We start from the raw sequence: 27,707 nt of genomic DNA, 5'->3' as shown, positions 1-27,707 counted from the left end.
GAAAAAGTTTTCAGTCGCGCGGGATTCGTGAAGGATGAAGAATCTTGAACACATTTGCTGCAGAGGAATAAGTGTGACACAGTGTTACATAATAATTTATTTTTAATTTTGCAAATTGACATATTCACACAATTGAGACACGAGCCTCTTCACGGCTTGATCGAACGACCCGTACGTACCGCACAGATGTAGCTAACCGATTTTTCGATATCGCGCACCGGAGGGTTCCGCGCCCGCTCGTGGGGCGAAGTTTTCAGCATCGACACTTCTTAGTCTGCCTCTGCGTGTTACATTCTCACAGACAACAGAGCGGGGAGGAAGGTGGGGAGCTGTTTTTCTTTTATCATTATTATTATTTTACCACATACAACGGTCACACACATGTTATTTGGCACATTTATCGAGAGACCACGCTTTTTAGCGATCGACCGGTGAGGCAACAGGCCAGCTGTTGACAGTTGCACAACGTCTCGGAGCTATCGAGTTTAAAGATCCTACACTCGACTGGATTAGCCAGATCTCTGGCGGAATATGAACGAACCGGGAAGTTCCGCTTGAACTTATCTAAATTCTGTTCGGATCAATCAGAAACTCTGCCTAATCAAACAAGAGTTCTGATGAATTCAACCGGGAGTGTCTGGCTCATTCGAATTTCACGAGAAATTTGGCTAATCCGACCAGTTTTTCCCGTATACAGCGGCTGATGACAGCTCATCTGCCTTAAGACGATAAATCAGTCATCAGATAGTTATAATCGGAGGGTTCTACGGAGTTGCTCGATACATACACTGCTGAGAAGCTCCGACACGGCGAAGAAACAGAAAATTAAGTCCGCCAATAAAGCGCGCGAGGACGCAAGACCCCGGTGATAAAGTAGCGTTTTATCGATCGTCGCTCGTAAATATCCAATTCGTCTCATCCGGAAACGACGGACGTGGCTAATGGAGAAGCTGCGTTTCGCTCAGCGCCGATGACAATCGGCACCGAATTCGTCATTCGGCCGGTCTGTCGTTCGCAAATCACCCGGCGGAGTTCGGGCGTGTGTAGCTCGCTGCGGAATAATACGTTTGCACCGCGTCCCGGTTTGCCGACGCGCACAATTAAACGGAGGAATAATAGCGGCCGTAACGATCGAGATGCGCGGATTAGTCGGCTGCCCCGCGTCGAATGAAGCACTTAGGCCAAGTGTCCTTTTGCAGTGTCGCCGCCGCCAGCTAATTAACGGCGTGGCGGGCTGTCGGTGACGGCCGCGTCAGAATTCGAATGCACGGCGGATGCGGAGGAGTTCCACTGCGTGAAAAACGTGGCTCTGCCGCGACGCGGAAATTCTTACGTCGCGGATACACGCCGATGACGCGGCGTTGTGCGCGAAGCGAAAGAACTTAATACGCGTATTTGCGCGCGATCAATCGCCGTCTCCGGCGTCTTCGCGATTTGAATTTCATTAATTAACACGCGCGGTCACGCATGCCGTACACACACACACACACACACACGCGCGCGTGAGCGCGCGCGTGTCCGCTTTCTCTCTCTCGCTCTCTTTCCCCTTCTCCCGCCTATTTCCGATCAAACCTTGGATCACACGATCGAGTCGCGCGAATTGTTCATTGCCCTTCTCTACCACATTAAAAAAAGGATTTCGTGGTCGAAACAAAAATCTAGGAAACAAAATAGGATTCAAGCCAAGAGAAAGAGAAAAAGAGAGAGAGAGTGTTTGCAACTAACAAATCTAATTGCCGCTGGGTGTCTTGCTTTCTCAATGATACATGTGCTTGACACAAGTGGAAACCATACAATGCCAACCAAATCGTATGTACTAAATATTTTAGTTTCGAGATAAATACGAGAAAAATTTTTGTCAGTGCACCTGCTTTGTTTCTCATTAAGGGAGCATAACGAGAGAGCTTTGGGAAGATCGGCGAACGCGCGCGCGCGCGCGCAGAACAGAGCACTGAGTGTGAGACAAATTTATGCGTAATTTATACAAGAGAGGGTAGGCGTTTTCATCGACGAACGAAACGAAAAGGTGCCTCCGGGTGAATTAGCTCCGCCGATTAATTGTTGTCGTCGTATCCCGCCGCCGCCGCCGCCGCGCCCATCGGTCTGGGCAAGACCCCCGCCTGAAACACACCGCGAGGACGCTAATTACTTAATTGCTCGTGAAAATCCAGTTAAATGCGCGCCGTCGCGATTCGCTCGTGCGGCCGAAGCCCGTTTAATGCTGGATAAATCGAAGCCCCAGAGCTGTGCAAAAGGTAGCGCTTTGCGCGCCGATTGTCCTGCTCTCGTCGGTCTTGAGACACAATTGAAAAGCGGAGTACAACGCGAAACGAGAAATGCGAGATACAAAGGCATGGGATAAAATTATTACTAAGTATTAATGTACACGGGGAAAAAAGTTTGGTCGTCTTAACGTGACTTTAAATTAAGTGAACAGACCAACGTATTTACCGATGTATTTTTATTGAAGGACACAGAATTTCTATGTGGTTCTTATATCCCGAATTTAGTTCTAAAAAAACAGAAATCTCGTTTGCTTTGACCAAAACGTGTTGGTTCGTTTGTTGCAACTAAACTTCGCGTTAATATAAATCAACCTTTTTTTCTGTATGTATGCAGCACGCGAAATTAAATAATAAAAATATTAGTTTAGCGATTTACACGTATATAGAATAAAAGATAATGGAATATGTCAGTCTGAATTTATCAAATTATCCTCAATTTAATCTTCCGTATATAATCATATTTATTGGGACATATAATTCAATCTATGTCAAACCCAGCAATAACTTCGTTAAAAATCAATATTTTTGGACATATTTTTCTAGAGATATAGAAAAAAATGAACCATAAAGATATACACGCTTTATGAGAAAATATTTGCACGTTTATTTATAAGATAAAGTTTATTTCTGTGAAGTAATGTTTATTCATGCGAAATAAAGTTTATTTCTATGAATAAATTTTATATCCCACAAATAAATTTGAATGTATTTTTTTCTCAACACATTGACAAAAACACTTGAAGATTTATTTATAAGATAAAAGTTTAAGAAATAAACTTTATATCTCACAATTAAATTTTCAGGTATACTTTTTTCACTGTAGTTTGGATCTCACAGACCCAACATTGTATACTGAGAAAAAAATACTTGAAAATTTATTTATAGGAAATAATTTTATTTCTATGCAATAAAGTTTATTTTTCTGAAAAGAAAATATTTCTATAATAAAGTTTATATTTCTGAAAAGAAAATATATTTCTGTGCGAATAAAATTGATATCCCACAAATAAATTTTGAAGTATTTTTTTCTCGGTATACAGGGAGTTGTATTTACATACAGCTCAGCACGAAGGGTTGACCATCAGTAGATGATTACGGCATTTCTAAAGCAGTTGTCTGCCTTTGGCTGACAGGCGCGCGATCTCAGCAAGCCTTGACGGAATACTCAGTTGTGAGTTTCTTTTCTTTTGAAGTTTACGTTCCAAGTAAGTAAGTAACCTGGCCGTACCAACCTATATGTAAAATGCAACACCCTCTACATAGAGAGAATCTCAATCTTAACTTCTATAACTTTTATTATTAATTTAATTTTAATTTATAAATATTGTAACTCGCGAATCGAAGTACTTTGAAAAGCAAAGTTTTCATTTACTTTTTTTTATTACCGGTAAATGTAAGTCAATAACTAAAAAAATTTTGGTCATTAATTAAAATTTAATAAATAAATTGATTTTGGTTGGTTATCGACGGCTTGTTAGTTCAAGCTTACAAATTTTCCTCGAGCGCGTTCCCACAGTATCTCATAACATCATGTTCGCCAAGAATAGTCCAAGGCGCAACACGGGTGATTGATTAGCGAAAGGTTGACAATTGAGCGCAATTTAGTAGAGATAGAATTTGGCGGTGAAAGAGAAGTCCCTTAATTTAAACGACTCCTGATACAATCTTCTCCAAGGAGAGATTGCACGACGTATGATTAAGCGGGGAAAGAAAGTCCTGCTCAATCAGAGAAATGCCTCCCTTCGTTACATCAATTTATATGGCGCGCGCTCCAGTAATTTTAGGTAACATGCTTCAGAAATTGTTCGAGTCATTAGTATGGATACGTTATTTCATGCGGAATTATGATTCTAAAGTAACTCGCGCGCATTTCGCCGTCGTAAATTGCCGCGGAAATGTCATCGTTATTACGATTATTATCATTAGTCGTTATTTCGCGTCCGTATAAATGCACGCGACGCTAATGAAGGAACACAGAACTCTTCGCAGGACAAATTGCTGAAGAGTGGTTCCTCGCAAATTACGTCCACGCGCCGCCGCCGACGTGTGCGATACCGAGGGTGGTTCGCTGATACAGCTAAAAATCTCATTTGATGCGTTACGTTATTTCCGACTGCCGATTGCCGACGGTGAAAGCTTACAATCTCGCGGCGCGTGCTTCGGCAAGAATTTCCTGCGAGGTAGGATGATTGGCAAGGTCGGCAGAACGGAAAGTTTTCTCATTATAATGAGCGAACGTGCGAATTCTATCGGTAAAGGGTCCTTCAGTCACTCGTCACCTCACGAGGCTCGGCGAGGGTTGAAGTCGTCCTATTAATTTACCACGATCGTTTGTAAATCGATCCCGGATGCCAGAATAGTTGGTGAGTTTGTCACGTGTACAGAAAAAAAAACTTGTATCAATTTAAAATCAATACCAAAATTAACAACATTGTTTCATATATGAGCAACAATATGTAATTTCGTTCGAAGAATTGTTGAATTTCCGCAATGTTATTTAATTTTATTTGAATACCAGCTTAAACTACCCGCCGTAGCTCAGGCTTTTTGTATGTAGAACATCTAAACTTATATTATCACAAAGTACCAAGGGGATGAAATCAGGGGATGAGGATCAAGGGATCCAGATTCCTCTCTAGTGGTAACTTATACTTCCCGCAGAGTTTTAGAGAATAACTATGCAAAATTTAGTTCAGATTAGGTCAAAGTGTTTAAGAGTTAATAAACAGAAAAAAAGACATTCTTGTTTGGAAAATGTTTTCATATTTGACACATTACTTTTTACATGAGATTACACAGCGCTAAACCAAGATAAGTTAATTGCGAGAATATATTTTATATGATTCAACGAGGAGAAACCTGTATTTTACAATTATTCCAAAGTAATCTTCAATATAAGAGTGTATATATTTTTCTTTGTTGAATTACATATAAAATATATTGATGCGAGTAACTTGACTTTTGTTTAATGCTGTGTAATCTCATTTAAAGATACACGTGACAAAAATAAGGATATTTTTAAAACAAGAGTGTTCTTTTCTAGCGCGTCACTCCCCCACGCGAATTAGAAGCCGGAATTTGAACCGGAACGCGAGGGAGTCTTTCTAAGTACAGAGAGGCGCTGACTGACGTATCTTTTTAGTCGTCTTCGATTTCCCCCATGGTTTGTCATGAGGAAAGGACAGGTCGTCGGCTCCTTATCTCTCTCTCTCTCTCTTTCTCTCTCTCTCTCTCTCTCTCTCTCTCTCTCTCTCGGTGTACGGCCCGAGTCGGTGCTTTATTTGGCATATTTGCGCCGTATCGGGAAAGATGAGGTTCTGCGACATGCAGACGCGGCGATACACCACCTTTGTCAGAAAAGGGTCGCGCGCTTCGTCGAGCGATTTTGCCGAGAGCTTTTGAGGACGCGAAAACTTCGTGGCCACTCTTTCAGCGGGCGCACCGCCGGGCGAGCGTGTCGTGCCGTACGGAGAACGGAAACGTAATTTCCGAGCATAACGGAATATGAAATTCACGGCTGGAACGAGGCGAGAGGAGAATTGATTTATTAAAACGCATTCCTCGCCTACGGAACATTACGAATAGATACGCGATAAAATTGCGCACTTCTCGCGTCGTGAGTATGCACGCGATAAAAAACAGACCAAGTCACCTACTTTCAGCAAACACGCGTACATACACAAGTCTCTCGTGTCAACGTGGCATAACTGTAGGAAATTCAGCTTGCTTATTTCCTGCGTTAAAGCGCACGTGCCGAAACGATCGTTTCGCTCCATATCTCTTATGGGACTTCGTTAAAATTCTAGTAGATATTCAATGCGAATTAATGAAATATAACTGAAGAGTCAACCACGTTTTTCAACTTTTCTGTCGCAGATGAATTCGCTGAACAATTTGCACGCTGAGGAAAAAAATAAATTTATTTCTGGGGTATAAAGTTTATTTCTGAGAAACAACATTTATTTCTGCAAGATTAACTCCTTAACACCTGCGAAATAAACTTTATGTCCCACAAGTAAATTTTTCAAGCATTTCTTTCAGTGTAGATCTTGACGAATTCTGTAATTTAGATGTCAGGTGCGAAAATAGATAAAAATTAATAAAAAAAAGAAGAAAAAGAATCGGGTGCTGGAAAGTAACTCGCAAGAATTGTAAGAACTGTAAGAAAAATATAATTTCTTATGTGTAACGAAATATAATTTAAAATGGATCAATTTCTCATCGTTCATTCAGTCTAAAATTTATTTTACTTCGACCAAAAATATCTTATTTTGCAAAGACCAATTAGAAAAAAAAAACTTTAAAAACGATTGTGCCAGAAGTTGTAAAAGTTGCAGCGAGTTTTATGAGCTCGAATCGCTTATAAAATCCGCGAACGAAGAAAAACATGCGAAATCTGGGGCATGTTTCACATGTGAGCGTGTGTCGCGGCTCATTAACAAAACTAAAGGTTCAAAGGTAAATTTTTTAACAAATTTTCAGTGAGATATCGCAGCTCTCTCCAAGCAAAATAATATCTTCACGCTTTTATGAGTGAGCTTTTACGAGTGAGCTTTTATGAGTGAGTAAGGGGCTATGTAGTCGGGAACACCTTACAAAATTTATCATGAAAAAATGTAGGACGATTTATACCGACCAGCTCTTGAAATATCACACGGTGGAACTATAAATAAAACAAGCCGGCACTCACTCTGAGCAGCGTTTAAGCCATTGTGCCCGCTTGTTAAGTAGTAAGAGATTGAAGTGAAAGCCGTTGAAATGACGAGCGCCGAAATTTGCGCCGACGGGCCATTGATTTTAAGTCGGCTCAAGGAACCGTGGCCAGAGGGAAGCGCGAGAGAAACACTTGCAATACCCTTCGTGCATATTTTTAAACCCTATTTATATACACACTCATAATTTCATGTATCCCGCGTGAAGTGAATTTCGATTAATATTTTATACACGTCGCGCAGTCGCGTCTCCGTCATGTTTCTCCATTATTAGACTCTCGACACACCAAATTCTCGTTGAAACGGTTTCAATTTTCTTCTTTATATCTCTCTTCCTTTCTTCCTCTCTTTTTAATTACCGAGTTATATCACGTTTCGCGTGTCGGTGCTTTGCTTCACGGCAGCTGTATCACTCTCACTAATTACGAGAAAATTAATCTCTTAGGAAATACGCGCCACATTAAGAATAGAGTGCAAAGGGAAATGCAGCTCGAAAAGCATTACGAATTAAACGGCATGTATTCGAAAACGGAAGTAGTTTCGTAATCCATGCGGGACCTACCAACGTATGCGTTTCAAAGTGTATTCTCCGCATATCCGCCGAGCGCATGTTGCAAAACGAGGATTCCTTCGCTGATCCTCTGTTACATCCGCTGTTAACCTCGTCTCTTATCACAAGCGTGTTGTACGCTCTACATCAACGCTTCTTTTACCATTAAACGCTTGTAGCAAAGTGATAATCTTGTAACAAAAACGCACACGAGAGAAGAAAAGTAGCGTTACACGTAGCGATTCATTCGAATGACAAAGCCTATTTTCTCTAAAACCATACTGTGAAAAGAAATATATTATTGTTTCTCATATTGCTGATTTTTTATGATTGTACGAAGAAAAAAAACGTTCGTTTAAAATCGTGGAAAACACGAATTGTAGGTCACTCATCTTCTCTCTGATTAATAATCCTTTCGAGAATATGTTTGCGGACAGTTTTCGCAAAATAAGCAAATATCAGTAAACATAGCAAGATAGCTTGTTGATTTACCTCTGATGAGTTTTTCCCGGATATGTTCCGTTATATTTCTTTTCAGCCAACCAAGCGGTCTCCAACTTCATACGCGGCGTCGCAATTCATTCGCTCGTTTGAACGTACTTAATCTCGTGCGGAGAAACCGTGTAAATAATTTTAGAGTGAAATAGAAGAAAAGACGAAAAGAAAACTCCAACTCCAATCTAAAATCTTACTCTATTGAAAAGTTTCAAGACAACACAAGAGCAAATTCATACAGTTCATCTCCCCTCTTCCCTTCTAACAACTGATTGTCATAAAATTTTGTAAAATAGCTTGAGAATTCATAAGCGTCAAAACACGTATCAATTCTATTGCACACAAAATAATTTTCCTTGTTGTTTCTCTGTTTAATTTTCTTTTATATCGTACTCAAATTTATATATGTACATTAAGATTCATTAATGCTTTTACACTTCCGATATCTGGAGAATTGGATTTTTTCGATCTGGCACATTGTTTCTCAGTAAATGTGAATCGTGACTGTTAATTATTGAAAGAACCGGCTAACTACTAACAGTCACGATTCACGCTTACTGAGAAACGATGCGCCAGATCGAAAAAGTTCAATTCTCGAGATACCGGAAGTATAAACGCATTAATGAATCCTAATGTATACGTATGCAGGATGTTGCATTTACATATGAGTCAGTACGACGGGTTGCTTATGCATTTCGTTGGTTGGCGCGTGTAGTCTCAATAAGCCTTAGTGGAATGTTCACTTGGAATGTAAATTTCATAAGAAAGAAAGCGCGCAAGTGAGAGATAATCAAGATTTACTGAGATCGCGAACAACTACGCGCGCCTGCCAACGAAACGTATGAGCAACTTATCGTACTGACTTGCATATGAGTGCAATATCTTGTACAATGAGTTGCAAGACGGTAGACGCAATAAAGTTGGCAGCTCAACAAACTCTGTCAAAATATAGAGTTATTATTATGTGATAGGCTCACCCAGTAATTATATTATTCATTATATTGATGTTAATATTATTACTTATTATTCAGTAGTCTTAATTATATTATAAATTGCATCATTATCGCGTATGCGTTCGTCAGCAATGACTTCCAGTTATGACAGTTTGGTGAACTTTCAATTTTAAATTTACTCATTGTGTCTAAATCGTTTTTTTGCAACCTACTGTATCTGAAGAGGGAAGGGTCTCATCCCTTTGGATCTAATAAATCCTTCTATCTCTTTAATGGACTATTCTGGTTTAAAAAGCCAGGAAAAAGGTATTTTTTTCGTGATATTTTGTAGGAAAACGAAAAAAGGGAATAACGTTAAACTCTTTGCATATTCTTTATAAGCCTTATTTTAAAAATATATTTTTATTGCCTGACAAAAATACTCTTTTGTATTTTATATCCTTACTAGGATCTTAGTAGAAGCATATACACACAAAATTGAACTAGAACAAACATTATATATTTGTTCTTTTCTAATAAAATACTAATAATTCTTTGAGGAAAAATTATTTTTTTTCAATAAAAAGTTTGTGAAATTTTTCCCAGAATGATAATATTGGTTTAATTCAAGTTCAGGTGGCAGCTATCCTTCTTTTAAATAAAAGAATGTTTGGTTTTCGCGTTTTGGATACCTAGGAAAGCCATAATCATTTACACCATTCATATGCGTTTTTTATACGAGCTTTTAGTAATCAGAATATAACAGAAGAAGAGCTTCTTTTGCTTAGACAATAAAAATATATTCTTAAAATAAAGTTAAAAGAACACGCAGAGTTTGACATTATTCGATTATTTCGTTCCCCAATAAAACACTTCAGAAGAATATCTTTTTTATACCAGAATATCCCCTTAATATCGCGAGTGTTCTCAGAATACATTGCTTGTAAAATAGAAAGTAATTACAACAGTGCATTAAGCGAGCATGATACGCGGACCTTACGAGAGTGTAAGAGTGAACCAGTTGAGCCAGCCGAGAGTAATCGAGAAATCGTCAGTACAGACGTCAGTACAGACGAAAGAGAAAAGGAACGAACAGAAAAAGAGAGAGAGAAAGAGGTAGCAGGTCATAAGGTGCTTATGGAGACCAGGCACGAACGTGCACGAACATACGAAGTAACGGCAACTTACAGAGGCGCGCGGTCCGGAACGACCGAATCGAAGGCGCAGGGACGGCGATCTCTGCGATTTTCGTATCATCAGATGCTCCAGAGGGATGCCGGCGAAGCCGGCGTTGTCCAATGCGTTGCGTTGCAGCAGGAGCCTGTAGAGCTCGTGGATGTTTTCCGCGGCCGTTTTCTCCGCCGGCTCATCTGCAACACAATCGCGCACGGCTGTGATACCGTCAAGACTGAGGGAGGGTGATCACCGGCTTATCGGGACGAAGGGTTGGCAAGCTCCGATAAATGACGGTACACACGTGTCCTTCCGAAAGAAAAGAAAAAAATGAAGAAGGAGAAAGATGCAAATTAGGCGCGCGTGACATGCGTATTCAGTTTCACGCGAAAATAAGAGAGAGAGTGAGAGAACGAGAGAAAGAGGGAGAGAAAGAAAGAAAGTAAGTATGACGCTTTGCAGCTACGCTTTTATGCGACATTAAAGCGCTTTACGATAAGTAGCGTTCTTCGTATAAGCACGCGGGGCCATACGAATCGACGGACGTTTATACGGTTACTGGCGTACATAACGTGCGTTATAACGATTATTCACTTTTATTCGCGCGCATGGATCGTTCCTGTGAGAAAAAGGAGCAGGCGAAAAACATATTTCCGTTTTTTCCCAGTCGCAGTAACAATGGCGTCGTTGTTTATCCAACATGACACGTTCGAAACTGCCGTTCATTTTATTTCTCAAGAAAAAAGATCAATTTCTCATCTCTCTCTATCTCTCTCGCGCGCGCTGTTGTTTTGAAATTTTATAGTGTCACATCGTGGTTGTGTGTAAGCGAAATGAGCGAATTATCGTGACTGCTGAATTGTCACGCCCTCTTGCCGATTTTCCCAACGAGTTTGAGTGCCAGGATAAGAATATGAGTCTTTTCAAAATAATGTTTTTTTTATGTTACGCACGAATAGAGGAAAATGTACACTACTGGCTAAAAATTTGGAATCACTTTAAATTGAATAATAAATTGAATAACAGAGAAACTTTGTGAAAGAGAAGCAGTTTTGGAACAGTTTTAATACTTTTATTTTTCTTAAAAATTACAGTTTAACAGCAAATCACAAATAAAAAGCACATAAAAAATCTCGTTTTTATAAAAAATTAGTAGGTGATTCGAAACTTTTGGCTCTGGTGTACGAACGAAAGAATGAAATAAAAGGCTTTATATTGCGCAATAAAAAAACAACATTTTCTCATGTATTTACAACTTACGCGTTCGGTTTTCATAAATCTTTTGTAAAAGAAAAAGTATTAGGTAAATGCCTTAGTAATTGGACATTATTCTAATAATTGAAATATTAATAATATTTATATTTAATATTTCCAAAAAAGCTTTTGAAATTTTGTTAAAGGATATTTCTTTTTATGCTAATTTGGAATATTATTTAATAATCATTCAATCATTGAAGATCATACAAGATGGTTGTAGTAACCATAATAATGTGAAAGTGGTACATTAACTTTTTTTACTGCTTATCCATGTGTATTTGTATAGTATTCTCAGTACTGTATTGTGTGATCAAACTCTACGAGTCTCCCAATTATTTGTTCTACAAACTACAACAGAGAGACAGCAATATTCCTTTAGTTGAGGCAACTATGTATACGAGAATGTACCAATTGAACGTTATATATTATAAGAACTATATAGATAAGTATGTAATAAAAATAACTTCTAGTGTCGTATCTATTTCACTTGTAATTATATAAATCTTCTCTCTAACCATAGAATAGGTATGGTGACCATAGTAGTTTTCTCCGTGATGCATGTCTATGCTTGAAGATGCCAGAAACGGAGAGTTACGTCTTTATTGTTTTTTTAAAAACAAACAACATAGCTTTATTGTTAAATTACAACTCGGTCGCGCCGATATTAAAGGTAAAGGAACAATGTTGTTTTCTTATCAAGGTTAACAACGCAACTTCAGCTTCGCAGGTGTACAGATGACAGAATTATCCATTTCGTTACCTCACGAAACTGAACGGGAGCACAATTTTCCAATTTGGTAAACACCACTCACTCATTCTGTCTCTCTCTCTCTTTCTCTCTCGATCCTCCGCAAAACTTGCGCGTTGAAATTTCCGGTACGATTTGATGCGGTGACGCGCGCGAGACGTATCGGCAATGCTTTTTCACTGAAAACCGCAATTCGCGCGCGAGCCATCAAATAAATCAAGCACCTTGCGAAACAAATCGAGAGCACACGCGAGAAATAGGTGCGTCGCGGTTACAACCGCGACGTCAATTTTGTCATTGAATTCGCCGAATATATCCCGCGGGAAATAAAATTAACAAAACATTGGTCTCTAATCACGGAGCTGTTCAATGCACCTGTTGACTGCCGTAAGGCTATGGTCGCTCGTCGCTTTATTATGCGGATGGTGTCGCGTTAAACTTACCGTCTTCGCAAAGCTTGCCGTCGTGGTCCGCTTGCTATGTTAATAGCTTTCTTCGATGCTTCGTGCACAGGAAACTCTCTTCGGTAAATAATATATCGAAACTACTTCGGAGCAGGAGCTTCGACGGAGCAATAGAAACTTGCGTGGGAAACGACAAAAAGGTACGAATTGAAAAAAACACAGCGACCACAGAGGGCGAGATGGAAATAACGTCCACGTCGCTCGTTCGAGCGTTTTTACACGCGCGATCCGCGAGGCTGAAAAACCGCACGCTGAAATTCGCCCACACCTGAGTGGACGACATCGAGAGCTATCGATGAGACGAAGGGATCCCCCGGGACGAAGGATCTCTCCCGAGATGCTGTTGTAACGAGATTATTACGAGGGGACCGTCGGACAGGGCACATGATAAAATTTCGTCTTTTTACGAGCGGTTATCGAGTGGAGACGTTTGACCTATCGCGTCCGCGCGGTCAAGAAGGACGATGATGAAAAAAATGAAAAAAAAAGACACGCCGCGATCGATACCAAACAGTCGGGCTGGACTTACGATAGCTGCCGTGTGCAGATCCACCGCGAGATGCAAATGCTATTTAACTTTCCGCGAACCATGTGGGTTTAAATTAACTCCAGCGGTTTTAAAACCGCCGTATTTTTCTCAAAATGTGCATCTATCTTTATTACAAAAACTACGACGCTTATTACAAAAACAAACACCATTTTAAAATGCATTTTTATTCAAATGATATTACATTTGTAGATGGATAATATTCAGGATAAAATTAACCCCACATAATTCAGAGCATGACTTTTAGTCATCTGGTTCGCGTAAAGTTAATCCACTGCATTTTCATTGACAGCACTAGATACCAGATGAAAATTAATATAATTGTTCGGTAACTGTTTCAAACTGCATTGAATTTCTACCAAGGTCGTTATGGATCCTTTTGAGGAAAGAAGAGGAGGAGAATTTATTTTATCTGAACAATGCGTTATTGAAAACGAGAGCGCAAGTTATCGGATACACAGGTGCGTGACTCGCGTTCCATAAAGATTACCCTCACGCGGATCAATAATTTCTTTCAGAGACGCGTACGAAGATAACAGTAATTTCATGTTAATACGGCGTAACAGTACGACATCCGACGTAATGGAGAGTGAAGCGCGATGGAGGGCTTAATTAGACTTATTTTTCGCTATGGTCTAGAGGTCGGTGGTTTAATAAACCATCCGCTGCGCGATCATTAATTATTGTGCGGTGGGAGACGCGCGACAGTCTCTCGCGTTGATACGCGGCATTACCGGTAATGGAATACAAAACGTGTTATCATGCCGAGTGAGACTAAAACTTTAATGAGTCTTACAGCCCGGCGAGGGAGCAGTAGCTCAGAAAAACACAAAGTTCCATCGGCGAGCGCGGCAAGGGGCAACTGGAGCGAAGCGAGAATCGTTATTATGAGAGTCGTGTGATTTCTCGTTTGTCGGGACGTTTGCGAGGCGCGAAGGAGCGAATGCTTCTTCGAAAGCGTCTCGCGAGTCTAATTGAATCACCAAAAGGTACATAGTCATCAATTTTAGGAGATCGAATTTCCGCCGTATTTCCCATCCATAAACAGAAACACGACTTTCTGGGGCATTGGTTTTATATCGCGTAAAAACGAAGCAACGTAAAATGTGTCACTCAAAGGAATACGGACCACAAACCTATTGAAATAAAAACAAGTTCGAAACAAGCTGGTACACTTTGACCGCGATAGCAAACCGCATTCTGTGTAAACTTTCGAGTTTTCAGAGCGGAAACAATGTTCGGATATCCGGATAATTAGATATCTGAATACTTGGGAGCTCTATTATTGATTATAAATTTGCTAAACCGACAATATTTTTATATAATTATTATAATCCATTAATATAATTATTAGAATCCATAAAAATGCTGCTCCAGCCCGAAAATCCAGGAGCTCAATCGTGAATTTTTTCCCTGATGTGAACTCGTGAAAAGTGAAAAATCTAACCTTGAAAATACCTTGGAAATATTCACTCCTTTTATATGTTTAAAACTCCTTTACCTACGTCATTTCTTTCTTTTTTTATTATTAATAGTCTATTTCAGATTTGATATATATTGTCATTATTTATTTTCTCGATTTATGAGATCTGTCATGAGATTTGTCATACACCTACATAGTAAGAATATTAAGAATGTGGTTGTATTCTAAAAGAAACTAAAACCCATTATTTTTTAAAATTCACGTTAACTGGTGAGCATCAAGAAATTTTCGTAGACAATATAACTGAGATTTCTTTATTTATAAATAAAGAAATAAATCTCTGCTGATTTTAGCAATAAAAGATTTTTTAGACATTTTTTGTGTATTTCTAAAAAAATTAGAACTAGATAGACTAAGTGCCCTTTTGAAATATGACGATTCAATTGTGAAACAGCGACATAAATTCAGCGGGAGTTTCAGCGATAATAAAGCGTAAGTTGGACGCGCCGTATTGATTTCGATGGATTTATGTAATAAAGTTTATTACCGACGTTTATTCGACATCGGCGAATTGAGCGATATTCGATGATAATTACGACGCTAGTAATCGCTATCGTCGAGAATCGCGGGATTACAAGGCTCGCGGAATTTTTCCCGCTTGACTGTGCATCGTTGCGATGTTTCTGGCAGCGAAAGAGAGAGAGAGAAGAAGAAAGAGAGGGAGAGGAGAGGAGAGGACAGAGAGAGAGAGAGAGAGAGAGAGAGAGAGATTAATCCGGATAAAATAAAGCAACTTGTGAAGCGATATCGGGGAAATCGGTTGTAATCCGCTCATTGACAGGACGCGGGTCCTCTTGATCCAAAAGCGAAAATCGCAAAAATGGAAGGCAATCAAAGGACACGAGTTTGTCACAGTTGGTATTAATCCTCGAGAGGACAATTTCTCGCTGTTTTCCTGTAATGCTCCAACAATTCCATCGATCACGCCACAGCTAGAAGTTGGTAACTATACCGTTGACGTCATGATGGCCATCGAGCAAGCGCGATTTTCATTTTACTGTTATACACGTTTTATATCTTTCGAAAGAGTTTTATATCTTACCGAGAAATCCCTTCGCTCGCGCGTATATGTGCTAACAATATTGTTTTCAGGTAAATATTTGATATTTGGCCGCTTTCACGACGTGGAAAATTGCTGGATTTAACTTTTGAGCTAAATTTTAATTTAGCATTTTTATGGATTTTTATTAAATATTGTCGGTTTTTGGCAAATTTATAATTAACAATAGGGCTCACCAATGTTCAGATATTTGATAACAATATCGTTTTTAGACAAATATTTGATATTAAACCGTTTTTCCGGCTTGGAAAATTGTAGAGGAATTCAATCATGTAATTATATCATTACAATCATGTAATTATTCTCTCCCTAGTATGAAATCACATGAAAAGCGAATAATTTAGCAATGTTTGGAAACAATCCTGAATCTCTCTTTCCTCCAATATAAATTCGTGAAAAGTGAACATTCTAAAACTAGATTTCACTTTTCACACTAAATTTACATTAAGGGAAAAATTGGCCCCCTGGATTTGATTTTCGGGCTGGAACAATATTTTTTGTGGATTTTAAGTAAATATTATCGGTTTGGAAAACTTATAATTAATAATAGAGCTTTCAGGATATCTGGTTATTTGGATATTCAATTTCGATTCCGATTCGAAAACTCAAAAGTGTATTATTTCGATAATCAATTATTTGGGTCGAAGTACTGGCAGTAAGAAGAGACCGAGAATCGAATTTGGGACCCGAATGTAGATTTGCATTAAATAAAAAGAAACAGATAAATAAAAAAGAACAAAACAATTTAATTACAAAATTTCTCGAAATAATTATGATTAAAATAGATGCATAGAGATAATCGTTTCAGATCTTTAAATTGTAGTTAAGAGAAAATATCAATTTATTCAGACAATCGGATACTGCGTGATGAATGCTGAAATTGATGAATATCGATTGTTAAAGAGTCAATAATTATCTAAATTTCCGCCAACGCGTTAGTGCGGCGGATTCCGCTGCGGACTCGCATTCGGATTCAATGCTTCGATTGTTCTTAGAAAATGCGGACAAACTAAATCTCAAGCGTAATACATAAATCCGTTAATTATTGAACGGGCGCATGGATAGTGTCAGATCCGAGCGAATATTGGAGCCCTAAACTCGAACTTACCTCCGTAATCCATGTAATTCTCGATTCCACTAGCGAAGCCAACGATCACGACGAAAGCGATCAGGCCTGTGATGCGTTTAACGTCCATGATCAGGTCTCTGCAATCAGGCAAACAGTGCCGCACTTCATTTCCTATGGTACAATTTTACAGGTCTACTTGGCTCTGCTGCGGACATATGCGCGGTATTTCGTGCCCGCGTTATCTAATCGGTATGGGTTTTCTTTCTTTCTTTCTTTCTTTCTCTCTCTCTTTCTTTTTTATATACTTTTTACGCGGTGAAAACAAGAGAGACAGTAGTGCAGTCCGGACACAACGGGGTGGAGCACAAACGTGACACAATGCGATCGCGGCGTAGCCGTGTCGTGTGCGTGCTCCTAGCTCTCGTCCACATGAAATTAAATAATACCTTTGCCGTGCTGACATAATTCCACCGTGCGACGTTTGAACGTCGCGAGCGTTTAACGCGGGAGAACCGGGAGAGCTTAAGAGACTGCGCCAACAATCGCGGAGTGTCGGCTTTGGCCGTCGTTAAATAACACGCAAGAGATTGGCATTATCGCGCGCGTGTTCCGGAAGCGCCGTTAAAATAATTTAATCGCGCAAAATTACCCTTTAGAATGTCGAGTTCGGCGCGTTGTGAAGGGTCAGCTGTCGCGTAATATGCGTATCTCGGTCGCTCAATAAACTTACGTCTGTTATTGCTGTTATTGCGTACGGCCAACCTCGTTTAACCATCGCAAACTCGCGCTTATCTTTCTGATTGTATTTAGTTTCAAGTCACCCGGTAAGTTGTCTCAGATATTATTTGAATCTATACGTGGAGAAAGCTTTCTCTTAAAGTTTGCTGTATACAGAATTTGATCGAGAAATAGATCGACATTCTGCAGCAGTTTATTATCTTTTCATTTCATATGTACTACTTATATTTCAGGGACTATGCCATGAAAGCATTTACTACGTTCCTTAGCAAGACCTTACTAACAGTCTATTTCTGCTAGAACACAGTAAAATTGAAAGGAATTTATATGAACGAAAATAATATTTGAATATAATATTTACATTTGTAGAAGATTATTTTCCAGTTGTCTTTATGCATTGCAAAATTATAGGAATTATGGGAAATATCAGGAATTGTATAAGATTTCTTTCAATTCCTATTTGAAGCACAAGTCAGGAACACATCTTTACCAGAGAATAGGGATTCAAAATATTACGGAATTTTATAATATAAATTACACGATAAAGTTTTGTAGCCGAAGGAAAGGTCGATGCCCTGCAATAATTGACTTTTTATTTACGTATTTTTTGTACTTCAAAAATTGAATGTGTGCTAGACAATTTGTTGCATTGAGAGAAAAAATATTTAAGAAAGAAAAAATATTTATTCGATGAGTAATAATAACATATTTATCTGGATTAATAGAAAATATTTTTCAAATAAAAGATAATATATATTTTCTAAAAACTTTAATTTTTTTATGAGAACAATGTTTATTCTATTTTAATTTTTTTATGAGAACAATGTTTATTCTATTTTTTTCTCAATGCATATTTTCAGAGAAATTAATTTTCCTTAAAAAATTGAAAATTGAAAGTGACACGAAAGGAAAAGAAAATCTTCTCCCTATGCGTTACTCATACATTGTCTATGAATTGTGAACAAGGCGTCTCCGACAAAGTATTATTATCATCATTATTATTAGTTCCTATGGCTATTAGCAAAGTGGCGTTACCAATTAACGCAGTTATCGAGATTAGACTACTGAAGTGACCAGCTTTGAGGAAAACAGTCTTATCCAACATCGCGCAGTGATCAACACGGTCAGAGGAAAAGAAAGCTATCAGCATCAACACCGCATTTCCTGAATAATTCATCGAATCGCAAATTAAATTCTCTTTGGATCGCGTCCTCCGCGCTACGATGCGCACGTGCGCGGATTACATTTACGAGTGCGAATACGGCCGTTAATTTTTCACAGCTGGCGTGTTATCACGTATAATCGCGTATCGCGACTTTGCGAGAGTGACGTCTCCGTGTCAGAGTTATCTGCGCGTAACTCGTTGCTTAACTACCATGACTATACCCGACGGCGGGGGGCATGTGTGTGCGCGCGCGCGAGCATTACGATACACACACACACACACACTCACAGTGTATTAATGCGGAGATAATCCCTATTAACGTAGAGGCGGCCACAGGACGAGAGGGCTTCGCGCGCGGGCGTGCATGTGTATGTACGTATGTATGTATGTAACACCTGTGCCGACGGGTAATATTTGCGCCTTCGGCCGTGAAATTCGCATACAAGCTGATAATAGGCGCTCCCCGAACGTATCCGCGGCCTGACGAGCGACGACGATTTTCCCCGTCGTTTCGCCGCCGATGACTGCGCCGAAGGTAGGTCTCATCGTCGGGCGAGAACACGGCGATCGATTTTCTCACGCTGATCGCGATCAATCACCGTCGATGACACGCCATCGCGGGTAGCTCGCAGATAAAAGTTGCAACAACGGAAGTGCAACGTCTGCTCTCTCGTCGGTGGAAATTGATTAAGGATTTACATCGTGTCGATATAGAGACGACACTGTGTGTAGGTCGCTTGAAAAGGCAGCGCGATATTTTTTAACAAAAATATCGTTATTCAGAGAGTGTTTCAATCGAGAGTATTTTTTAATACATCCTGTGTACAAAAGTTCTCGTATTTCAAGTGGCAGAATAAATAGAAGACGTTATCAAAAGCATGTTTGCAAATATTTGTACAAAATACTCCGTTCGACTTGACGTAGAAAATACAAGATATATTTTGCGTAAAATATTCTCATCAAACGTGCAATTTCCTACAATACTGCTGCAAGGCGAGGTTAGATGTTCGTGTATGCCAAAATGTCGCTTGCAAAAATTCCAATATTATCACAATCTGACTCCAAGTTGCCGATGTCTTTTCAGCAAAATATGTCGTTATTCAGACGAGTATCTTTCGATACCTTCTGGTATTTTTCCATAAAAATTGCTAAAATCTTCTTTCAAATAGTAGAATAAATAGAAAATGTTATTAAAAGCATGTTTGAAAATGTGCAGAGTATTCCTAAAGACTCGATTTGTTATATAAAATAAAAGATAACATAATTTATTTGAAATATTCTCATCAGACGTGTAATTTGCTGCCATATTATTGTAAAGCAAGGCTATATGTTCGTATATGCCACGTAGTTGTTTGCAAAAGTATTCTAATTATTACAGCCTACGTCTGCCTTTAAGTTGTCGATTTCAAACTCTCGCCGATTCTGTGGGCGTGTTACGTTATAACATATGATCCGTTGATTACTCATACCGCATTTACCGGGGTAAATCCGTTTAATCGTTTCGCGAATTCAGTGTTGAACACACACATACTCACTAACTAAACATGGAACACATACACACGCACACGTATACGTATAATAGCTTTATAACGCAAGCAAGTGGAAAACTTTCGTGAATATCGTTGGGTCCCGCATAACGTTTTTGCGCGCACAAAGTGTGCTGTGCAAAAGGTTTTAATTTGCGAAGTTCTCTCAAAAAATCCGTCGGGAATTTTTCGATGGAAATTCAACGGCATTAAGTGAGGATTCAGAGATTTCGCAGTTTCATCTTATCCGTAGTTCTGAGTTTTTGTCTTAAATGGTGATAACTGCGCTCTTATTTAAACTTATATCTTGAAACATCTTGATGCTTGATGTATGACTTTAGTGAGAAATTTTCAATTAATATAATTTCATAATTAAATAATATAATTTCGAGGGAAAATTACCAATTCTTGCAATAAGTCGAAGAATCAATAGTTTTACATCTGAGTTTTTGGAATGCTTTTGGTATCATAGACTCCGCAGATTTCGGAAATGCACTTAAAATGTCCTAAACTGAGATCAAATGTTTTTGCAATATTATGGTTTGCTCATTGGAGAAGTACTTGTCATCGTTTTATTAATAATTAAATTCCACCTCTCTCTTCCCGTGTCAAAGTTTCAGCCCTCTGTTTTTGACTTAAACTTTTTAATCTGTATATTCTGAAGAATCAGTGTATATTTAATAAACGTGAAAACTGAACTTCTACTTGGCGGTTCTAAGTAGCACAAAAAGCCACTTTTAAATTTTAAGTAGGACCTTTCAACGAGATTAATAAGTTGCATAGAATCAAAAGAGATTGATGTAGGCTTCAGAGTAAATTAGAACATTAAATAGAATTATTCAAGAATCGAAGGGGTAGGATCGAAATTTCGACTTAAGCTTTCTCTCGTGGAAGAAAGGAAAGAAAATAACTCCCAACCTGAAAATATAAAACCTCCGACCGCCTCCTAACAAATAATACTAATGCGGAGGAGTACCTCCCCGAGCTTGATTAACGGCGATTTAACTTAGCGAGTTTCCCAGCAATAATAATTGCCTGTCTTTTTTCTCGGGACGTGCCGCGGGCTTTTACAGAGCGTAAATAATGAACAAGTATCGCCGAAGAGACGGCGAAATCGCATTTTTGCTCGTCGGCTACCTTCGCCGCAGAGAACACTCGCGCCATTTGTATCGACTTTTAATACATTTACTTTTCGCGAACGCGCGAAGAGAGCGGTCAAATTTGTGTTGAACAATCGGCGATTAAACACGGCGGCAAATGCGGTGCGATAAAAGATTCATTGTCGCGGCACCGTTTTTCCGCGGAACGATATCCATTTGTAATTAATTTCCGGCGATAATTGGGCGTTACGTAATCAATTAACCATTACCATTACGTTAATCAATTAATTATCAGAGAACATCTTAATGAGCGCGCAATGACAAGGAGCGTAGCTTGTCGCGCGATAATGAGGCGTTGCATCAACAAGTCGTCTATCGATTTTGAATTGCTCCGCGTTAATTGGTTATTACGAAATTATGCACTGACAGTTCCTTCGTGCATCGTGTGGAACTTTCCATTCGCGCCACGTCGATTTTCGCCGTCGTGATCGCGCATCGTCCTGTTCAACGCTCTCGCACTCGCGCTCAACCAGACGATGACTTGGCGTACACGACGTGCGCGTGCCGGGGGATCGAATTGCGGGGTGAATTCCAGGATGAATTTCAACGATGCCGGCCACTTGATTGCCTCACACCGCGCGTCCCGTACGCGCGCGTTTCCAAACGAAAAGTTTGACGTGACGTTCGGCGCGACGCGGGAGAGTTCCGCCTTGAGAGAGCCGGATATAGTAAATTTGGTATTGCTAATGCGCCGCGTAAATGCGTGTGGAAAAGCGTCAAATGCCTCGAAAGAAAATTTACGAGCTCTTTGCACAACTGACCGGTAAAGGAAGGGAAGATGCATGACTGTGCTTTAAATAATCATGAATAATTATACGTTATTACATAGAAAAAGAGAGGGAGAGAGGAAAAAAAGAAAGAGAAAGTATTTTCATTATTATTAATATTTATAAGACGAAATATTCCGCATGAGAGAAAAAGAGGTTCTGTCAATTTTTATACACAGATACTGCTCGCGCGGAACGTTACCTACGAGCGTCTCGTCGCAAAGATGACAAAGCCTCTGTCAACAGAATAACTTCCTTCCACGTGAAGGACACAACTCTGTTTGATTCTTCTTTGTCGGTTACCTCGACTGCAGTTTTCGCACCGAAACTCCAGCACTTTTCCTGACGGTTAACGCGACATCAAGTGGGTGCGCACGTGAGAAGGGAGAGACGCGAAGGAAACCCAACTCGTAACAAGATTTCATCGTCCTGAGACCGGACCCGGACAGAGAGACACGTAAGTTACGGGCCGGCCGCGTGGACAGGCATTTCACGCGAAAGATAAACCGTAACACGACAACGAGGATACAAGGAACGATAGGGGGTATGTGTATGCTTACGACAGAAATCGTCGAACTCACCGAGATACACGCCGGGCGTAGGTCTCTCGTGTTAGAACGAAGATCAGAGCGGCTAGGAGATTGAGTGGATTGCACGTTACCGCGGTAATGATGCGAAGTGTGGCGATACCGAGGGCACCTTTATATATATGGGAAGCCGCTGCGCTTTCGATGGGGATGAAAGAGAGAGACAGGGTGAAGAGAGGGTGGGCGCACAGGTGGCTCGAAAGCGGCCACGCGGTCATGGGGCGCAAGCGTCCTCTTCTTGCCATGCCCCCGTTCATCCCTCGCTCAGCCACCCTCTCGCGCCGCGATGCCGCGTGAGCGAGGTGGAGAGAGAGACTTCCTCGTTGTCGGTTAGGCGCGTGAACTCTCGTCCCCGGGATCCCGTCTTCGTTAAGGGGAAGTTTCGAGTCGCGGATCGCGTCGGTGACGCGGCACGGCGCGATTTTCTCGACGTCATGGGGCCTCATTCCGACCTCATTCAGCACGCATATTGAACGTCATAGGCACGCCCTTCTCTCATTCCAACTTTTCCTGTACGAGCGTCACGTAAAACGCCGGAGAATCAGAAAGGCGTATTTAGGCGCTTACCTTGGGGTCTCTTTCATCGAAGTGCTTCTACGTGTGACTGAAAGTCAAGAAAGTTTTTAAGTCAATTTAGACTTATACTTTGATCCTATATTTTGGTTAATGAAAGAGAGTTCAGAACGCCTTGGCGTTCTATGCGCGTTTAAAATAGCGCCCCTGTGTCGAAATGCACGACCAAGGCGGACAGACGGACTGCATAAGCGCATTACGCGAAGAAAAGATCGGCAGGGAACAAGCAAAGAAGGTTGAGAGATTTGCGACGACAAGTGGAAGCCCTATTGATTTTCCAAAGGTCATGTTTCTTTAGTCCATTCATGGACATTGTGGAATACTTACAATATATTCTCACGCGTATTCTCGATGTGTAATATGTAATATGTAATATCTCTTGAACAGAACGTCACTCCCGTGCAAATAATCTCGTTTCACGGGACTACAGGATGTTCCGTACCGTAAAGACCGCCGCTCATTATCGCTCTGCAAACTCGTGCTTTCGTCGTCTCTTTATCGCGGAGATTTAACATATAACTAGGAATTTATTTATTTGAGGAACTTTTCTCACAAAACACTTGGTTTTCTTTCTTTTTAATTACGTAATTTTGTGAAAGCACAGACAGTAATAATTATTACTTGAAACTTACCTCAAGTGAGATACACAGATTATGAATTTAGAGATAGATGTGAATTTGTTAGTTAAATCACGATTCCAAATATAATATCATATAATCCAATCAAGAAGTTCAGATCCAATTCGAAGGTCTGTATTAATAGTTTTTACTTGTAACTCGTCTCAAGAGTGAGACACTCAGTGAGATTCTCAGATTTGAATTCAGAGTTATATAAGAGATTTTGATTTGAATCGCGATTACCGATACACAAGTGTCACACGTATTATATGATGCAACAGGAAAATTTGTATCCAACTCTGAATGAAAATCTGAATATATATCTCATAGAAGACAAATTTCAGAGGTGACAACTATTAATATATTAAATTATATATTATAATTTAACTATTATAATTTAACTATTATATATTAAATTTAAATCTGATATAAGACTAGCTTACAGTACGACTATTAATTTTTTATCTTATATAAGACTAGTTTACAGTACGACTATTAATATAGATTTTAATTTAGAGATAAATGAAAGTTGTTCAGTTGACTCATCAAATACAAGTATCACGTATATTATACAATGCAACTTGGAAGAAACTTGATCTGATTGTGAATAAGAAAATCTGAGCATCTCACAAGAAACAATTTCAGGTGATACAACTATTAATATAAGTTGATAATATGGATATACAGTGGAGGGGGAGGAGAGATTTTTCGCCACATACTTGTCTCTCGTAGACAATCGTTACCCACGACACGTGTGACGTTGGTGTGAACGTCAGTCGATGAGGTTTTCCAAAATACGCGCGGATCAAGCTGTCACCCTGTATTTTGCAACTGAAACGACGAGAGGTGTGTCATTGTCATAAATCGCTATTAGATGACGCTGACGTTTTGCGCGTGGGCGAATTCGCGTGACGTCACGGTTGCTATAGAGAGTCCGAGCGTGTCAAAAAATCCTGCTGCAAAAATGTGCCGCGATAGCCGGTCGTTCTATTATGCATAGGCACTCGCAGGAGAGAAAACCATCCTCGTTAATGCGTCGCGAGTAGTCGGTAGGTAACACGCAGAGTGCTTTTTATCTTAACAAGATCGTCTTCGCGACGTCCTTTTCAATTTCGCGCCACGCGAATCTTGCTCTGGATTAGGCGCTTCGATATTGTGCTCGACTCTGAAGGAAAAAAAGGATTTTTGTAGCTTCGAGATAATCTCGCGTTGGACTTGAGACAAAAGTCGACGTTTGCGGCGAGGCGTTTCTTGCTCGAGCTTTTAATTCTACAAGGAGAATTGGATCTCCTCCGAAACAACAAAGTTTTATCGCAGAATCTTCACGTGTCATTTCACGCATGCGGATTATTTTCTCCCAAGAACGAATGACTTTTCAGATGAGAGCGAAATCTTTCTCGATATCTTTCTCGAAGATAGAAACATGTTGCGTACTTTACCTTTGTTTCTGAAACATCTCTGTTGGCAAGAATTAAAACTGGGATTAACCGAGAAGCAAAGCTTTGGTTTATTTGCATCACGGGGATTTTATTCCAGAAAATACCCCTTCATTCGTTGAAAGCACTCGCCTTAAAAAAGAATGTTGTAAACCAGTTGAAGGATTTGTGGTTTTGACTTGTCTATATTATATGCGGACTGAATTTTTGTCCATTTTCTCTCTCTCTCTCTTTCTCTAACCACTTGCCAATCACAGACAGAATCGAGCACGTACTGACGTAGGACCGGCCAAAATTGTGATTTATTTCGGCGCAATTCACAGAGTTCGGTTCTATATGCTTCATCCTTTCTTTTCCGCATGCGTTTCGCTTATCCCCTCGGCACGAACATTTAAATTGAAAATCTGTGTTGAAAAAAATCCATTATGTTTCCAGGGATTCTCTCACGTGGTAAATTTACTTGTCAAATCATCGAGAAATGAAAAATTCGGACTTGCCGATTTCGACAATCGGCGAAAGAAATATCTCATAATATTGAATCGTTCCCCTCGCTCATAGTTGTGTGCACTGCAAATTTAAGTATTGTTATTTTTCAACGCATAAGCGTGTAATTCGTTTCATATGTTTCTCATTGCTTCAAGTTGCGTCATTTAACACGTTTGAGAGAGAAACGTAAATTATAATTTAATATGTTTAAATGTATTAAATGACGTGACTTAAAACGGCGACAAACACTGACTGAAAAGATATTCAGTCTAAATAACAATTGGATTTGCAATGTACTGTCTCACTTTGCTCTATTGATAGATAAAGTGCTATTTATTACACATAAAGAACATTTTGTATCTGTATTGAAATCGATCTATGTGGAAATTTGTATGTCAAATTGTTAACATGCAAAGTTATGTAACATCCAAGTGTGTTTATTTAACATATTTGATTTATTTAATATATTTAATGCATTTAAAACATGATTTAAAATATTTAATTCAGCATATTTAATTTAACATAACACGATGTTCCGCTGTCTCGTTGCATTATTTGGATTATTCTGTGCATTGAGTTTATACTCACTATTTTTAAACGTTAAAATTATACAATAATGCCCAAGCGTTACATCCTTGTTTTTTCCGACATATTATTCGCGTTATTTGTCTACATATTTAGCTTGTGTTAAATTGACATAAATTAGAATGGACAAATCGGCACATGTAAAATGCATTAAATTTAACTCAACATTTTTCACAGTATATATCTGATGGAAGTTCTCACAATGAAAACACACGAATCACACTTTCGTTCATCAACTATCGTCGATATGCGACTACAAAAAGCTATACATTGAAAGTGCAGTATATTCGTTTTATTCTCGTTGAAGCTTTAATCATACTTACCCATTAAAATAGAGCTCACTTTAAATCATTCTCTTTTTCTCTTCTCTCTGTTTTCTGTAGAAAATCACGTATCAGTTCTCGACGAATTAATTAATTTTGCAAATTAATTTAATTTTGCAAAATTTCACCCTAATTGCTCCCGTTGAATAATTTTCAAGTTACGTCTCGAGTGAAACGAATTCTGTCCAAGAAGACTGGTTGAAAATTCGCCAAAGGATATCTTCTTATTATTAACGAGTCGCGCTTTTGCGAAATTATTCAGTAATAATAACGGAACATGAATTGGACAATTATTATTCGTTTGTCATCTTGCGGCGGCAGCCGAGATAATCTCTCATTCAGTCACCGAAACAAGATTATATCTTTTCATTGTTCCGTCTTTGAAGACTTCACTCTGAATCCGCCGAAAGCGAACAAAGCGGTAACCGACGGTAGAATCTTGAAATTTCATAATTCTGTGATGAGAGGAAAAGCGTCACTTGACGATTTTATTCTTTTCGTCGTGACGCAGATTTTACAAGACGTTCTGCTGCTCTTCTCTCCTTCGCTCGGAATTAGGGTGGGCGTGTACAGCCCCAAGAAAGTGTCCAGCAATTATTGACGCGGAAAATTCAGACGTCTAATTGCGTTGAACGTAACGATCATGACAACAATTTGGCGCTAGCGCCTGTTGCAGCGACATTTCGACGATGCAGACGTGTAATTACGTAGCGTGGGTGTGTTCCTTTGTATTTCTTAGGGTTTATGTAACCGGCCAATTTCGTGATGGGAAATTACTCACGAGTACTCACAAAGCGAAGCAATCTCGACACAGCGTTCAACACGATGGACGAAAAGTGAATGTTTATTATCTTTGCTTTAATCATCACTCGCGGCGGGATACTTGTTTGCACTCTCGGGCTTATCTCGTCCTTTTGCAGAGCGAACGTAAATCGGTAAACAAGTATTTTATATGTGTCTAACCTAAAT

The 27,707-nt window shown here is 39.5% G+C and overlaps 2 protein-coding genes across 5 annotated transcripts in view; one reads left to right on the top strand and one right to left on the bottom strand.

Moving 5' to 3' along the window:
- The window catches only part of LOC116848405, a 47,844-nt gene that overhangs the window by 9,854 nt on the left and 10,283 nt on the right, over positions 1–27,707 (top strand). For 2 of the 3 annotated variants that reach the window (XM_032824474.1, XM_032824476.1), the window contains exon 15: positions 1–149. The exons of the other annotated variant lie outside the window; for it this stretch is intronic. In XM_032824474.1, coding sequence (XP_032680365.1) covers positions 1–31 — 31 coding nt within the window. In that variant the 3' untranslated portion in view covers positions 32–149. Of the gene's footprint in view, positions 150–27,707 lie in introns of those variants that run through there. 3 annotated transcript variants of the gene reach the window in all.
- Positions 80–22,852, bottom strand: LOC116848410 (short neuropeptide F-like). Of its 2 annotated transcripts, none has more exons than XM_032824483.1 (4): positions 22,713–22,852; positions 16,815–16,912; positions 10,163–10,344; positions 80–2,120 (listed from the first exon to the last, which is right to left on the bottom strand). In XM_032824483.1, the coding sequence occupies exons 2-4, from the start codon at positions 16,900–16,902 to the stop codon at positions 2,055–2,057; spliced, it is 336 nt and encodes a 111-aa protein (XP_032680374.1). In that variant the 5' UTR covers positions 16,903–16,912; positions 22,713–22,852; the 3' UTR covers positions 80–2,054. The 2 variants fall into 2 exon arrangements, with proteins under 2 accessions (XP_032680374.1, XP_032680373.1); XM_032824482.1 differs by lacking the exon at positions 22,713–22,852 and adding an exon at positions 17,222–17,253.

This window comes from Odontomachus brunneus, unplaced genomic scaffold, assembly GCF_010583005.1.
Source record: "Odontomachus brunneus isolate Ranch 3 - 2012 unplaced genomic scaffold, Obru_v1 Obru_scaffold_095, whole genome shotgun sequence".
Taxonomy (NCBI): Eukaryota; Metazoa; Arthropoda; class Insecta; order Hymenoptera; family Formicidae; genus Odontomachus; species Odontomachus brunneus.
The sequence above is the reverse complement of the archived record's forward strand: the minus strand, read 5'-3'. Positions and strand labels throughout refer to the sequence as shown.

Coding starts and splice junctions, on each gene's coding strand:
- LOC116848410 (XM_032824482.1), bottom strand. Junction 10,345..16,814: donor GAATTACATGGATTACGGAG/GTAAGTTCGAGT, acceptor ATTGTGTTGCAG/ATGAGCCGGCGGAGAAAACG. Junction 2,121..10,162: donor GTTCCGGACCGCGCGCCTCT/GTAAGTTGCCGT, acceptor GGTGTGTTTCAG/GCGGGGGTCTTGCCCAGACC.